Consider the following 13,185-nt stretch of genomic DNA (forward strand, 5'->3'; position numbering starts at 1 on the left):
CACCCTAAGGCTCGGGAAGGTCCTATAGGAATCCATTTTGGGTTTCCTCATGTCGGTTTCATCCTTCTAAGTGTTAGAAGTCGATACCGCACACGCGAAACTCCAAAAGAGGACGGAAATAGGTCGAACTAAAAACGAGGCGGGCACCACTTCTAAGGTTCTAAGATAGTCGCAGGAAGACCCCTAAGGCTAGATCCTAACTCCTACGAGAAATACTAGACCTCACAAAAATTGAGGTCAACAATCTTATAATCCTCACAACATTTGGATGTAAGAAAACGCAGTCCTTTATGTATAAATAGAAAAATATCATATGGAAACCCATCGAGATTCAATCAATGGGCTCAAAAAAATAACCAACAGTATGATTTGGGAAATTCACAAACTTGGACATCACATTTCTATCAAAAAAGAGATCCAAGAAAGGCAAAATTAAAATCATCATAATTTATATGAATGCATGACTGTAACAAGAGATAATTTCAAAGAAACAAAAAAGGTAAAAGATCAGATTATTTGATGAATTTAAAGTAAAAGATCTAAAAAAACTGGTATTTTCTTATAATTGAAGTGGTCCACCCAAGCATTGGAATATTCATCATTCCACAAAAAATAAATCATAGATCCACTAAATGAAACAGGTATGATGGAATGTAAGTCCTCAGAGGTTCCAATTGAATATTTCCACAGACTCGGAGAAGCAAGAAATAGCCCAAAGTTGACAATGGGAGACATCAAAGATTAATTAGGAAGCTTGCAAATCTTCCCCATACAAAACCAAACATAACTAATGATGTAAATGCTCTAATTTCATTTATGGATGAACATAAAATATTTTTTTCTGCATTCAACAAGCAAAACTCTTTAATGCCTCAAAGTAGCGCCGAAAATATATATATCTTATTCAAAAAATAGAGAACCATGCTTAAAAGCATACACATTTGTTGATTGGGTAAGATCACTCATGGATAAAACTACTGCTGCTGATTGACGTTCATGGGCTAGAATCTAATCACTTGAAGAAGCAAGAAGTAATTATAAATCACTAGATCTAGCACTAAAGCAAAACTTCAGACAAAGGCACAAAACTTGCATTAACTATCATGAATCAAAATTATCTTGAATAAGTTATGAATAATATGCAACTATACTATGAAATTTTATTGTAACAACAAATGAAACATCAGTATCGTAAACAATTTAATCCAATATGACCGAATGGTCCAGATCAAATACAAAGAAATTGATTGGCATTTTATCAAAAACAAAAAAAAAACAAAAGAAAAAAAGAAAGTAGATGCATATATCTAAACAAAAGTAGTTGTTGACCACCATCCTAACCAAAGGACAACCAAACTTTGCATTCACCTCTAAATTAGACATAGATATTAATTACTCTACATCTTGATGAGAAGCGGGTTTTAGAGGGTCATTTAGTAATTTGTGAACATATCTAGCAGTCCATCATTCTGGACAAGTTGGTAATTATGAGCCTCTTCAAGGTTCAAATCTCTCTCAGATTTTTTTTTAGAAAAAAAAATATGTTCAAGCTATAGAATAGCTTCCTTGACTCCAATGTACTTGATACGTTTTACACCTAGCAGTTACTAAGAGTAACATAGAATCCTATTTTATAACTGAAGATGAAAGACCACTAATGAAATACATAGACAATTTACATAAGTTCTTTTTTCAAACGTGTTAACAAGTATCATTGAAACAAGTATTAGCATACTTAAAAAATATTAACTATCAAAAACTACTATTTTTAAATCTGCTTCACTTAGAATTGTAGCACATAATACATTTAAGAAAATGGAAAAACAAGAAACAAGATTGAAATCATCAACGTAAAGAAACAAACCATTTCTAGAACCCCTCCAATTGTGTCGATATGCTCCCCTGCATGTAAAAGACGATTGTTAATAAAACAATAATGGTACAAAACATGTAACAATGTTAAAACAGCCATGGAACAAAATTAGCATCTATGATATGAATTAAATAGGCAATAATAGATAACATAATAGAAAAAACAACTCGTCTGATCACAATGCAATGGAAGTTCCTATTTCATTAAATCATTTGTGCATGGGAGCAGCTTTTGCCTGGTTTAACAAAGCCATGTTTATTTAATGTAAAATAATATTATTTCAGAATAGTTATAAATTAAATGCAACTTGCTTGTTTTGGAGCCATCTTAATTAAACATTTTAATAACAGTAAACATAAATAATGATGATATGATATTACTTTTTGTGTTATTTATTTGGTTATTAAATTGTACGAATTATACATTCAAGATATAAATCAAATAGGATTAAAATGTCCTTCAAAAGTATGATATTGAAGATATCATCAAACCAAATAGCAGCATCCAACAATTACATAACATTGCAAGTAAACAATCAGCCTTTTAAGAACAACAAAATACAAACATCCATAAAGGCCTCAATAAAGCGTACATTTTTACAATTGTGATGTCAAAAGTAATTAATTAACAGCTCAATCAACTTTGATTTGTAGCTTCCAACCTTGAAAAGGTTAAATTTTCAAGTAAGAACTCACGATATGCAAAAACATAATGTACAATATTAATCAAAAGCAATTGGCTTCAAATAAATATTTACGATACCAATAAGCTATAGCCCAAATTTGTCAATAAATTTTGACAATTTATATAATTACATCTATGGATCCAGCCTTAGGAACTATTAAATAAGGAATTTCTTCATATAATGTATTTAATTACAAATAATTGTTATCATGGCAATGTGGTGCTATATTCATAATGATATACCATAAGAATATCTTGATTATAATGATACACCATAATACAGGAATAACTTCATGCTGATGATGATCTATAATATAGGAATCCATTCAAGAAGATGATAGTTTTGGAGAATTTTCAAAGTAAATTTTCACTTTTAAATAAAAGAAACGAGAACAAGTAACCAGAAGAAAGTGGTCCTGATAGAGATTCTACTGTTTCTCATCCCTAATGCTCACTTTCAATTTGTGTTGAAATAAAAGTTGTGTGTGGCTAATCACACTGTTCAAACTAAACACCAATGTAAAATCTGGAAGTAAAACAAAATTGCATCACCGCATTTCTCAGCGCCACTACATGCATGACAATCAAGATCCCCAAAATCGCAAACCCCTAATCTCATCAAACCAAAAAACCTACAAGTGTAAAGAAAGAAAACATGGAGTCAGAACTCGGAAGACAAACCAACCTGGAGGAGCGGTGAGGTCCTCGCCAAAGACGGATAAAAGGCGAGAGGCACTCCTGACAATAACCCGGGATGCGGGATCAACAAGTTTTGAAAACCACCTGCTTCCTCCAGCCTCAGTCTTCGGTTGTGACCCATGGCTTCCACTTAAGTCCAACGGCGGGCTTGCCTGTTCGTACGGAGTGGACGAAACCCGCCGCAGCGGCTGCCTGCGCAACTTGCCGCCGGTTCCGCCTTCGTAATCAGTACTTTCCATGGCCGTATTAGAGAAGGAAAACAAGCGAAATCTATAGGAAGAATGCGAAACGAGAGGATTTTGGGGTTTATTACAATGGGCGGCCGAAGCAGAAGTGAAGCGGAGTTTATCGGGACGCACCGCCTTCCTATGCTGTGTTAAAAACTCAACAAAAAGACGCTGGTCGAAATTTTAGGAAAAAAAATATGAAGGTGTATTTAAATATAATTTAAACAATTATATATGATTAAAAATGAATTTTTGAATTGACTATAAAAATATTTTAAAAAATGACTTGGAAATGATTGATTTGAGTCAAGTAAATATGAATTTGAGGGGAAGCTAAAGTTTGGATTTTAGTCATTGTGGAATATCATCTATGGCTTCTTTGGGCTCTCCTTCAATGTTCTTCAAATTTCCATCGACTTTTCTATCAATGGATCCTCATTTGAGAAGGTGAGTGAAGAAAGAGAAGAGAATTGGATTTCAAAGTTTTTGTAAAATAGTTTAAAAAAATGTTGAATTCAAATCTATCTAGTAGACCCAGTCAAAAGAAAAGAGCATTGAACCGAGCAAAGAAGACTGAAAAGGAGAGAAAAGAAGAGAGAGAAGAAGAAGAGGAAGACTTCTCGTCGGGGGCGAATGGAATGTTGTCGGGGCCAATGATCTATTTTATTCGATAAAGAAAATATTTTACAAAGTGGAGAGATCTAAAAGTCCCATTTACATCATATAACCCTCATATTTATAGAAGATAAGAGGAGCAAAAAATATATAAATTTTATATTTAGTCTTGCTTTAAAGAGAATAACAAAGGAGATTCCAGTATCTCTTATTCCAACCGTTTAATCGTTTCAAGATTTGTGCATTAACATACAAAAAGAAATTAGATTCATTCTAACTTCTTAAATTTAGAATGCACTACATTTACTTTATGTTATATCTCTAAAATGCACATTTTTAAAACCAATTCAACCAAAAAGATCATTTTTTATTTCTCGAAATAACATTTTCATCTTTTCTTAGTGCTTTAGTATTTGATAAAAAATTTATTATATTTACTTCTATTACACATAATAAAAATAGATCTCTTACCTCTTCTTATTTGTTGTGTGTGTGTCATTTTCCTTGCCTAATACCAAACTTATTTTATAAATTATAAAAAGCTATAAGTTTCACTTTGATTGCTACACTATTTACAAGTCTCCACTGTCACAGCTGGGGTTTGGAATGCAGTACATTTTGACAATGTAGGAGAGCTTCCTCCTACAAGAAGAAAAACTTAGATCAACTGTCATGAAGATAAAATATCTTAATCACTTGTGATTTTCATTCCCATAGCCCCCTAAGTCTAGATGTTAGAGAAATTTGGTCAGGCTTTTGATTTCATAGAGGAAATCTCATAGGAATAGAAGCATTACGGTTTCCCCACAAATCCATGAGAAAACCCCTTTCTTTTTGTTCTGAACAAAAATCTTAACGTTGGGATCATTGCAATCCTACATTTGCACAGGTGATTTCGTCCCAACGACGGGAGGGGTGAAATCCACCATTTTTATGTAGAGAACATTAAGTCTTGAAACGTTGGCATTCCCTATGACATGAAGGTTCTCCCCACTAAATTCTTTCATACCAGGCAAATGGAGGCGGTCGTCGTCACTTTGTAGCAACGCTCGCTTCGTCTTGTTGTTTACACTAGGGTTCCCCCGTTAGTTTGCTAGGGCGGGCACGATTCGTCATCAAATCTAATCGAATCTTATTGTGCATATGTTTCACATTTTTTATTGTATGCATCACATGTATCTTTTTTCAAAATTGCATCAAAACTTTCTATTTTGTCACACCCTTCGGTTTGCTCAATTTTCATCGATCTACTCGATTGACTGACCTCCATCAGTCTGATCTCATAGATCGACCACCCATGTCAATCGACCGCACATCGACCCGATCACATCAATTGACCATCCTTTGTTTATCCACCAGACACCCCAACTGAATCGACCATTTCCAATTCATTTGATCAATCGGCCACCACCAGTCTGAGCTTATCGATTGACCATCCGTTCTTGATCGGCTACACACCCCGACCCGATTGATCATTTCAAGTCTATTTGATCGATCGAGCGCCACAGGCCTGAGCGTACTGATCAACCATTTTTTGTTAATCGGGCGCACACACTCCGACACAATCGACTACCCCTGGTCCACTCGATCGATCGACCCAACCAGTCTGATCGTATCTATTGACTACCTTTCGTTGATCAACCGTACATCAGTTTGATCGACCTTCTTTAGTCCACATGATCGATCTGTGCAACCGACTCGATCAGTCTATCAACCAATGTCTGTCAACATGGTCGATCGGCGCTGCCACCAACTCGATTGAACAATCTGTCTTTTGCATTTGGTATGTTGTATTCATTGCATGCTTCTTCATATTGCTTGCATTAGCACATCCACACTTGTACACTATCGTGCACTCATGAGCATATCCCCTCATCTTCTCATTATGAGTATTTGTGCCTTCAAGCAGTACATTCCTCTTTATATATGTTTCATGGCATCCTTATGTCAATCAACACCACGTCATAAGTGGTTTGCACTCGCACTTTCCAATTTTGTGTCTATGCTTGCACAACACCTTGCATGTCCATGGCTTGCTTGCTTGAAGTCTTTGCATTTGGATTAGTGTTCTCATACACTTACTCCTCGCACTCATACATCATGCGAATGGATTTGCCGCCACCGAGCCAATTTGTTGTGTAATTCCCTCCAACAGAAGTTACATCCTTTCACTCCCTATGCCATCGGTCTAGATTGTCATAGGCGTCTCTCCGAGTCACTACCTATATGTTGCACCCACCTGCTGGGTCACTGCCTCCACGACACACTCATTTGTGTTGTACATATTGCATGCATCATTCGACATTGTGGGCGCATTCTTCACTAGTATGTGCATTGTGTGCTGGTGGTGAATGTTGGACATATTTCAATCACTGTGCATTTGTATGTGCATTTCTCTGATTGACTTCATAATGAATCTGGCCTGTTAGCTGAGTGACATATTGCTGGTCATTATGGGGTAGCAAGTATTGCCCCTTGGGGATGCCTTAGTGGGGCAATGCTATCTACCATGTCGTGATTAGCATGCGTATATTGTGCTAAGATTCTAAGGAGTCTAATATGCGCCACTTAGGTCTTCTATTTCTTAGGAACTATTTTGAAAGTATAAAAATCCATATTTTTATTACTTATATGCATCATACTTTTAAAATCTATTTTGAAGTTACTTACGCATTGAGCTTAGACCGCACATGAGGTCAATTTCTTAAAAGCTTTTCAAAATCACATATAGTGGCACTTCTTAGAATCGTTGGATCCTTAGGATGTGGTCGATGACAAAAACCCCATCAAAACATGCGCTAGCCTTCTGACATAACATTGCACTCACTTAGATGATGTGGTAGGAGACTACATTAGATGGCATGTTAGGCTAAGGACTAGGATACTAGAAATACTTTTTCAATGTCATGGCTCTAGTTCTCTACTGATTTGGTTGCTCTAGCAAAGCATCATCTTTTGTGATTTTGGTGTGCTTTTATGCTTACTGCTTTGATATGCATGACAATACATTAAGTCCATCTTTTTGCAGGAAGTTATGCCTATAATACACACCGCACGTGTAACAGGAGGGATCAATGTAATGATTTATATACTAACCCATTCTTGCAAGCGTTGCTTAGCTCCTCCAGTCAATCATGTCTCATATGTGTTTCATGTTTGTTGGCTTTCCTGCTAATGTTGTTTTCGTCCAGGTCAAGCTTTTTCTTACTTTCCTCATGTACTTTTTAGAGTTCTAAGAGAGTTTCGTATTAGACATAAGGTACATGCACAGGTTCTGAGATGTTAGATGAGCAGAACCACATGATGAGGACCATGAGCTATCTGCTCGTGTCTCGTACCTTAAGGTTTAAAATCCGTGTAATGGAAACCAAGAATATATTGCTTCACTGAAAACATGATAAAATGATTCATCTTAAAAAGAACAAGAAATAATATCGTTTGAGGAAATAGATGATAAAATAATTCATCTTCCGAGCCCCATCCAATGCTCCAACTAATTATATTACAGTCAGTCCCAGAAAATGAGCACTTTGCACCGCCATCAACTACCACAGGTCCACGTTCTGGAGAAGTTCCAAACTGTGGAAGTATCTTAGGGTACAACCGAACTCCTCAAACTACAACAGGTCCAAGAAGGCCGAGGTACGCTCCTATTCTCATTCATCAATGGGTATCAGTCTAAGGATTGATCTAACAGACCGAGCCGCTTGTTGAGTCTGAGTCACATCGTCCTAGTGTTCCTAGGCGCATGGTCCACTCAAAAGACTTCTTATTCTTTTTTGAGGAGGGGGGTGAGGGAAGTCTATCTTCTCCATCGACTCATTCTCCCACCAACGGACCCTTCTTTCCCTGGGGGAAGATGAGGCCTCGTCGCTGGAAGACAAATCCTACTCTCCTGATGAGCGAATGAGCGAGGTAATGGGGGTGGCCCGGCTTGCTTTGGTCTATTCGGTTAGGGGGAGAAAGGAAGGACCCCTGACCTGAGAAACAGAAGGCACAAAAGTAATTGATAACACGTCGTATGGCGTGTCGACTCTCGAGGAAGAGGGAGTTGTAGCCACAATTTCATCTGAATCCCTTTAAGAGACAGGGGTTCTCTGGTCACCTTCCTCTGCATCAACAAAATGACCACCACATTTTTTGGGAAATGGCAATAACTTTGTCGGTCACCTTATGTTGAATAATAATGCAAGTTTCAGACACACAAAAAAGGTATCTCTATGTCACACTAAAATGAAGCGAGTCATCGTCTTCTATGGAATTACCTGACCCCAAGGGACGCTTCTGCTTCTGGTGTTTGGCGTCCAACTTTTCCTTTACCCTCTTTACTTGGATCGCCTCATCAATGTCTGAGAGGCGCCGCCGTTACTTGCTTGTCTCGCCTCTAAGAACACAAATAATTGTAGCATCGACAGTATATTAGGGGATTGAGAGGTGTCAGTCGATCAACATCAAGTCTTTCCACCATTTGCTCCAAGGGCTTGGTATGGATCCCCTGATTGTCGATACAAGAATTGGTCATAAACTTCTTCTTCCAGCCCTTATCTTATTCTCCACCCCCAACAGGTGGAGCTCCTTGCCTACCAAAAACATGGGAAAGCCATCCTTATGGGGCTTAAATGTGTAGTAGTGCATGAACATGTCGATCAAGCATGAAATATTCTCTCGACGATTAAAGAAATTGAAAGTCATGATAGTGGCTATGAAATTCGGCAGCACTTGTGCCTGAATGATCCCATGTGCGTTGAAGATACTCAGAAGCTCAACACTCAAAGGCAGTCAGAGGTCGTATTTGAACTGGTCCTGGAAAAAGACCATATCCTTACCAGTGACATTCATTGCTCGTGTTGAATTTGACATTCTCCGAAGAACGACACTGTCGTGAAGGACAAAATTCCTCTGCAAATCATTCACTTCACTATCCAATAGAAACAAAGAATCATTTCCATTTATGGAACCAAAGAGGGTGGGAGAATATTTTAGAGTCATTGCGGAACACAACAGGAGACTGAAAAATGAAAGGAGAAAAAAGGTTGAAGGTGCATGGAAAGAAATCAGAATACCTAAATCAGAATAAAGCAGTCCCTTGCCCTATTTATAGAGCAGTTGCGTAAAATGAAGAATCAAATAATGGGCCTCAAGCGAGACATACCCCGTACAACTCGGCCTTTAGAGGACCATTTCTCTGCCTATTTTAAGCTGATCAATCCAATCAGCTTCGTGATGGAATTTGTCCATATCAATCGACTCACAGAACGCTCTCAATTCATCCCACAAGATGCGCGACCTTCGCACGCAGGATAGCTACTTCTGAATCCACGGTCACCAAGTGGGCCGCTAACCCCCGCATAGGATCCATAGCCAAAACTCTGACTGCTTCCCTCCGAAGAACCAACCAACATCGCTAAGAGCTCGACCTTGCATGCATACCGCTCCTTGGTGCTAGAGAAAGATGTTTGCCACCCTAGCAACGGGCAAAGGGTCGAGTAATCGCTGCACCTCCGAAGTCAATCGAAGGGAGAAGCCACGCGTACTCGGCTTGCAAAAGGGCCACTGCAGTAAGTGGGACTCTGCAACATCCCTCGAAGGCCCACCATCATTGCGGACCTCCGACCCAATTGATTCATCTGTATCAGAGATAATGTCACAAAAATGTTAAAAGCCACAAACGACCAACGATAATTTCACGTACTCATAAACCTATCTATTAAAGAAAGATGACAACAATTTTTTTCTCCCAATTGACGAGGCACCTCTGCCTTTCTGTTGTAGCGGCTAAGGAGAGACGGTGATCACTGATCCCATTCAACTTTTTGCAGTACCTTCATTGAGCAGGGCCCGTCGACTCTGAATGCTTGTACGCTCACCCGAATCATGAACCACAGTTTCCTGACAATAGATCTTAGGCACTTCCCCTCGAGACCTCTGGATGAGTCGACTTGATCGGTCGACGCCGGTTCGGATCCGATCACTTCTCACTCATAATCTTTTTTTTCTTTGTAGGGTCCGGGGACCTATAGCCCGCTTTGGCTAAAACCTTGGGGTCTACGATGATCCGACTCTTGCCATCGGCCACGACACAACTAAGTTATGTGGGAGAAGTTGGGATGCCATGCCAAACCAACAGCTCAATTTATATAGCACGCTTGTCACAAAACTCAAAAGAAAGTTGATTATCAAATTATTCTTTTTTGTTTGTGTCACTGATTATTAACAGTTTCCCTGTCCTTATCGAAACTGTCACTTTCAAGGCACGGAAAAACTCGGGTAACTAATATGTATGCATAAAAATCGTCGATATGAATCTCAAAGCAATAAGCAGCTCAGGATAATGCCTAGACAATCAAAGTATCAACTACAAAAGCATGATCCAAACCGACCATCTGACGACGACAACTCAGTCGGAGCCAACCGACGCACTATGGCGAGTTATTCAATCGACGAACCACACCTGCAATCTCAAATCATCCGAACTCCTCACAAATGCGCCCAACCACAACTTATCGACTAACTAGTTTTTTACTTTGATAGACACAATTGCCACTCGATCGGTCTCGGTCGACCGAACTCAAGCTTTATTGTCACATTTGAATTCAAACTGTAATACAAATTTGACAAAAAAAAAAAAAACATCATAATTAAATTGCATTAATGACAATTTCCATAATCATTCATTTCTTTATGTAATTGTACAAATACACTACTATAAATAAGAGACAAAAATATGAATAAAAGAACATCTTCCAGGCTTCTTACGTGGAATTTCTGGAACACTCAACTCTCTCTCTCTCTTCCTCCTTCTCCCGGCTCTAACTCTCGAAGCGTGTATTCAGAAAGAAAAAAAAAAAAAAAACAACTCAGGATTCAACAAGATATGTTAAAAGTGGGGGCATTTACATGAATGCCGACCAATTCATATGTATTTATTTATCTAGCACATAAACTTTATTTTCTATATTTATACCACTCAAAGCTTTCACATCACAGCACAAATATGAGCATTTTAATTGAAACACACCATTTCTTGCATAGGTAAGGTGGTATGTAAATATATGGGAATTGATTGACATCCATATAAATCTTCCTAAAGAATAACTATACTTCGAAGTATTTTAGAATTACGAGCAAGGCCTAAAAATAATATGATTCTTAATTAAATTATAATAAGTAATAAATTTATCATGTATAAAACATAATTTTTAATGTTTGAACAACCAAATGAACCATTTAAATCCATCATTTTTATTATAGATTCTAGCTCTTCATATGTGATGGTTCTCATGTTTAAAAAAAAAATGAATTTACAATCGAGTAAGATCAATCAAGTGATCAGCCCGAGCATCACCTCTCAATGCTTAGCTCAAACACACCAACAATCACTATTATTTGATCTAATCCCTAAAAAACCAAAAAAACAAAAAAAGGGTTTTTACATACATGCCACCCAATGCCTATGTAGCTACATATCTAACACATCGATTTTGATTTTTACATTTATAACACCTCAAGTCCTTCCTATCTCATCAAAAATATCACTTGACTTCTAAAAAGTAAGTACACCTTTTTATACATAAGAAAGGTGGCACATATGTAAAAATTGAAATTTAGGTGTTAGATATATAAACAAATAGGAATTGAGTGGTCCATAGTGCTATCAGGACAACGATGCTACATTATAAAAGAAAAAAATACCAATAGTTGTAGTAAAATCTTCTATTTCCACACATTTCAATGATGGGCAGGAGCTGGATAATCTTCTTCATACGATTTATGCCTGTTCTGTACCCACATAATTAACTATGTCTGAGCTTCAGGAAATTGGCTCTTTGCCTATAGAAGAACGCAACAATCCAAGCCGCTCCCTATCAAATGATAAAGTAAATAACAATTACGACAATTGGGCAAAAAAACTAACCTCTTTTAAATGATAAACTAAACTAGATTATTTAAATGAGAGATCAATGAACACGGTTACATCTAAGCAAATATATATATATATATATATATATATATAGGACTAAACATTAAGAAGAACTACTAACATGTCCAAGGCCAAAATGCCTAGCAATTGATGATGCGATTGGCTTTACGTTGTTGCTCTTATAATTAGTATATTCCTGAAATGGAAACAACTCAAAAAATAAGAGGGGAGAATAAGCCAATGACATATAGTTATAAGAGAATTATTAAACTCTAAAATTAAGGCATCAACTTAAAATACAAAGTACACATAACTTGGAATTAGCAAGTAAAGAAGTGGCTGACAAAGATAGTGATGTAATTCACACCATCTTGAACTGCATCGTGGCCTTCGAGTCATATAGTTATTTTGAATATCTTTAGAGAATATAGAAAAGCATAAAGTAGATTTGGAAGCATGGCATCATTTACCAGTTTACTTCCAAATTGAGCTTTATGCTTATGGCATATTCTACTTTGTAGCCCAAGAACATAAGGGGTTGCTTCAAATATGCTCTGGCAATTTCAATTGGGGAGCCAAAACATTCCTCACGAATCTGTAAACATCACAAGACAATAAGAAAAGTTTGATGAGATTTAATAACTGCAAAAGAAAATTAATGATCCATCTATATATAATCTTTACAATACAAAAATTGAGGAAACAACATAATTATACTTGAAGAACAGCATAATTATACTTGAAGCATGAATTTGTTGAAGAACATCATAAACTTACATTTAAAACACCTAAATCTCTCATATCACATTAAAAATATCCCTTTTGTAACTTTTAAAATGTAAAATGCATAAGAAAAAAGTATATATATGTAAATTTTTAACGTTAGGTGTTAGATTTGTAAACACAAAGGAATTGAATGGTGCATATGAAAATCTACCCAAAAAGGGAAAAAAAACACTTTAGATAACCAAACAAAAACAGGAAAAGAGCCATTGTGCCATTCAGGAAAAATATCCTACATTATTAAAGAAAGAAATACCACTATTTCTAAAAAAAATCTTTTATTTTCACAAGAGGTGGATAATCTTCTCCATACAATTCATGGCTGTTTTGTACCCACACAATTAGCTATATCCGAGCTGCAGGAAATTGGCTCTTTGCCTATA

The 13,185-nt window shown here is 37.0% G+C and overlaps 1 protein-coding gene and 1 long non-coding RNA gene across 2 annotated transcripts in view; both read right to left on the reverse strand.

Annotated features, from left to right (window-relative positions):
• LOC110020483 (nuclear pore complex protein NUP1-like) overlaps positions 1-3,495 on the reverse strand; it is a 53,132-nt gene extending 49,637 nt beyond the window's left edge. The window contains exons 1-2 of the mRNA XM_020718604.1: positions 3,243-3,495; positions 1,865-1,902 (exon numbers count right to left, since the gene is read on the reverse strand). Of these exons, the coding sequence (XP_020574263.1) occupies positions 1,865-1,902; positions 3,243-3,495 (291 nt within the window). The remainder of the gene's footprint in view (positions 1-1,864; positions 1,903-3,242) is intronic.
• Positions 3,496-11,563: 8,068 nt separating this feature from the next.
• Positions 11,564-13,168, reverse strand: LOC110020501. Its single transcript, XR_002293529.1, has 4 exons — positions 13,116-13,168; positions 12,334-12,614; positions 12,141-12,215; positions 11,564-11,960 (listed from the first exon to the last, which is right to left on the reverse strand). It is a non-coding gene; the product is annotated as an uncharacterized LOC110020501 (long non-coding RNA).
• Between the last annotated feature and the right edge of the window lie 17 nt (positions 13,169-13,185).

This window comes from Phalaenopsis equestris, unplaced genomic scaffold (genome assembly GCF_001263595.1).
Source record: "Phalaenopsis equestris unplaced genomic scaffold, ASM126359v1 Scaffold000098, whole genome shotgun sequence".
Classification (NCBI taxonomy): domain Eukaryota; kingdom Viridiplantae; phylum Streptophyta; class Magnoliopsida; order Asparagales; family Orchidaceae; genus Phalaenopsis; species Phalaenopsis equestris.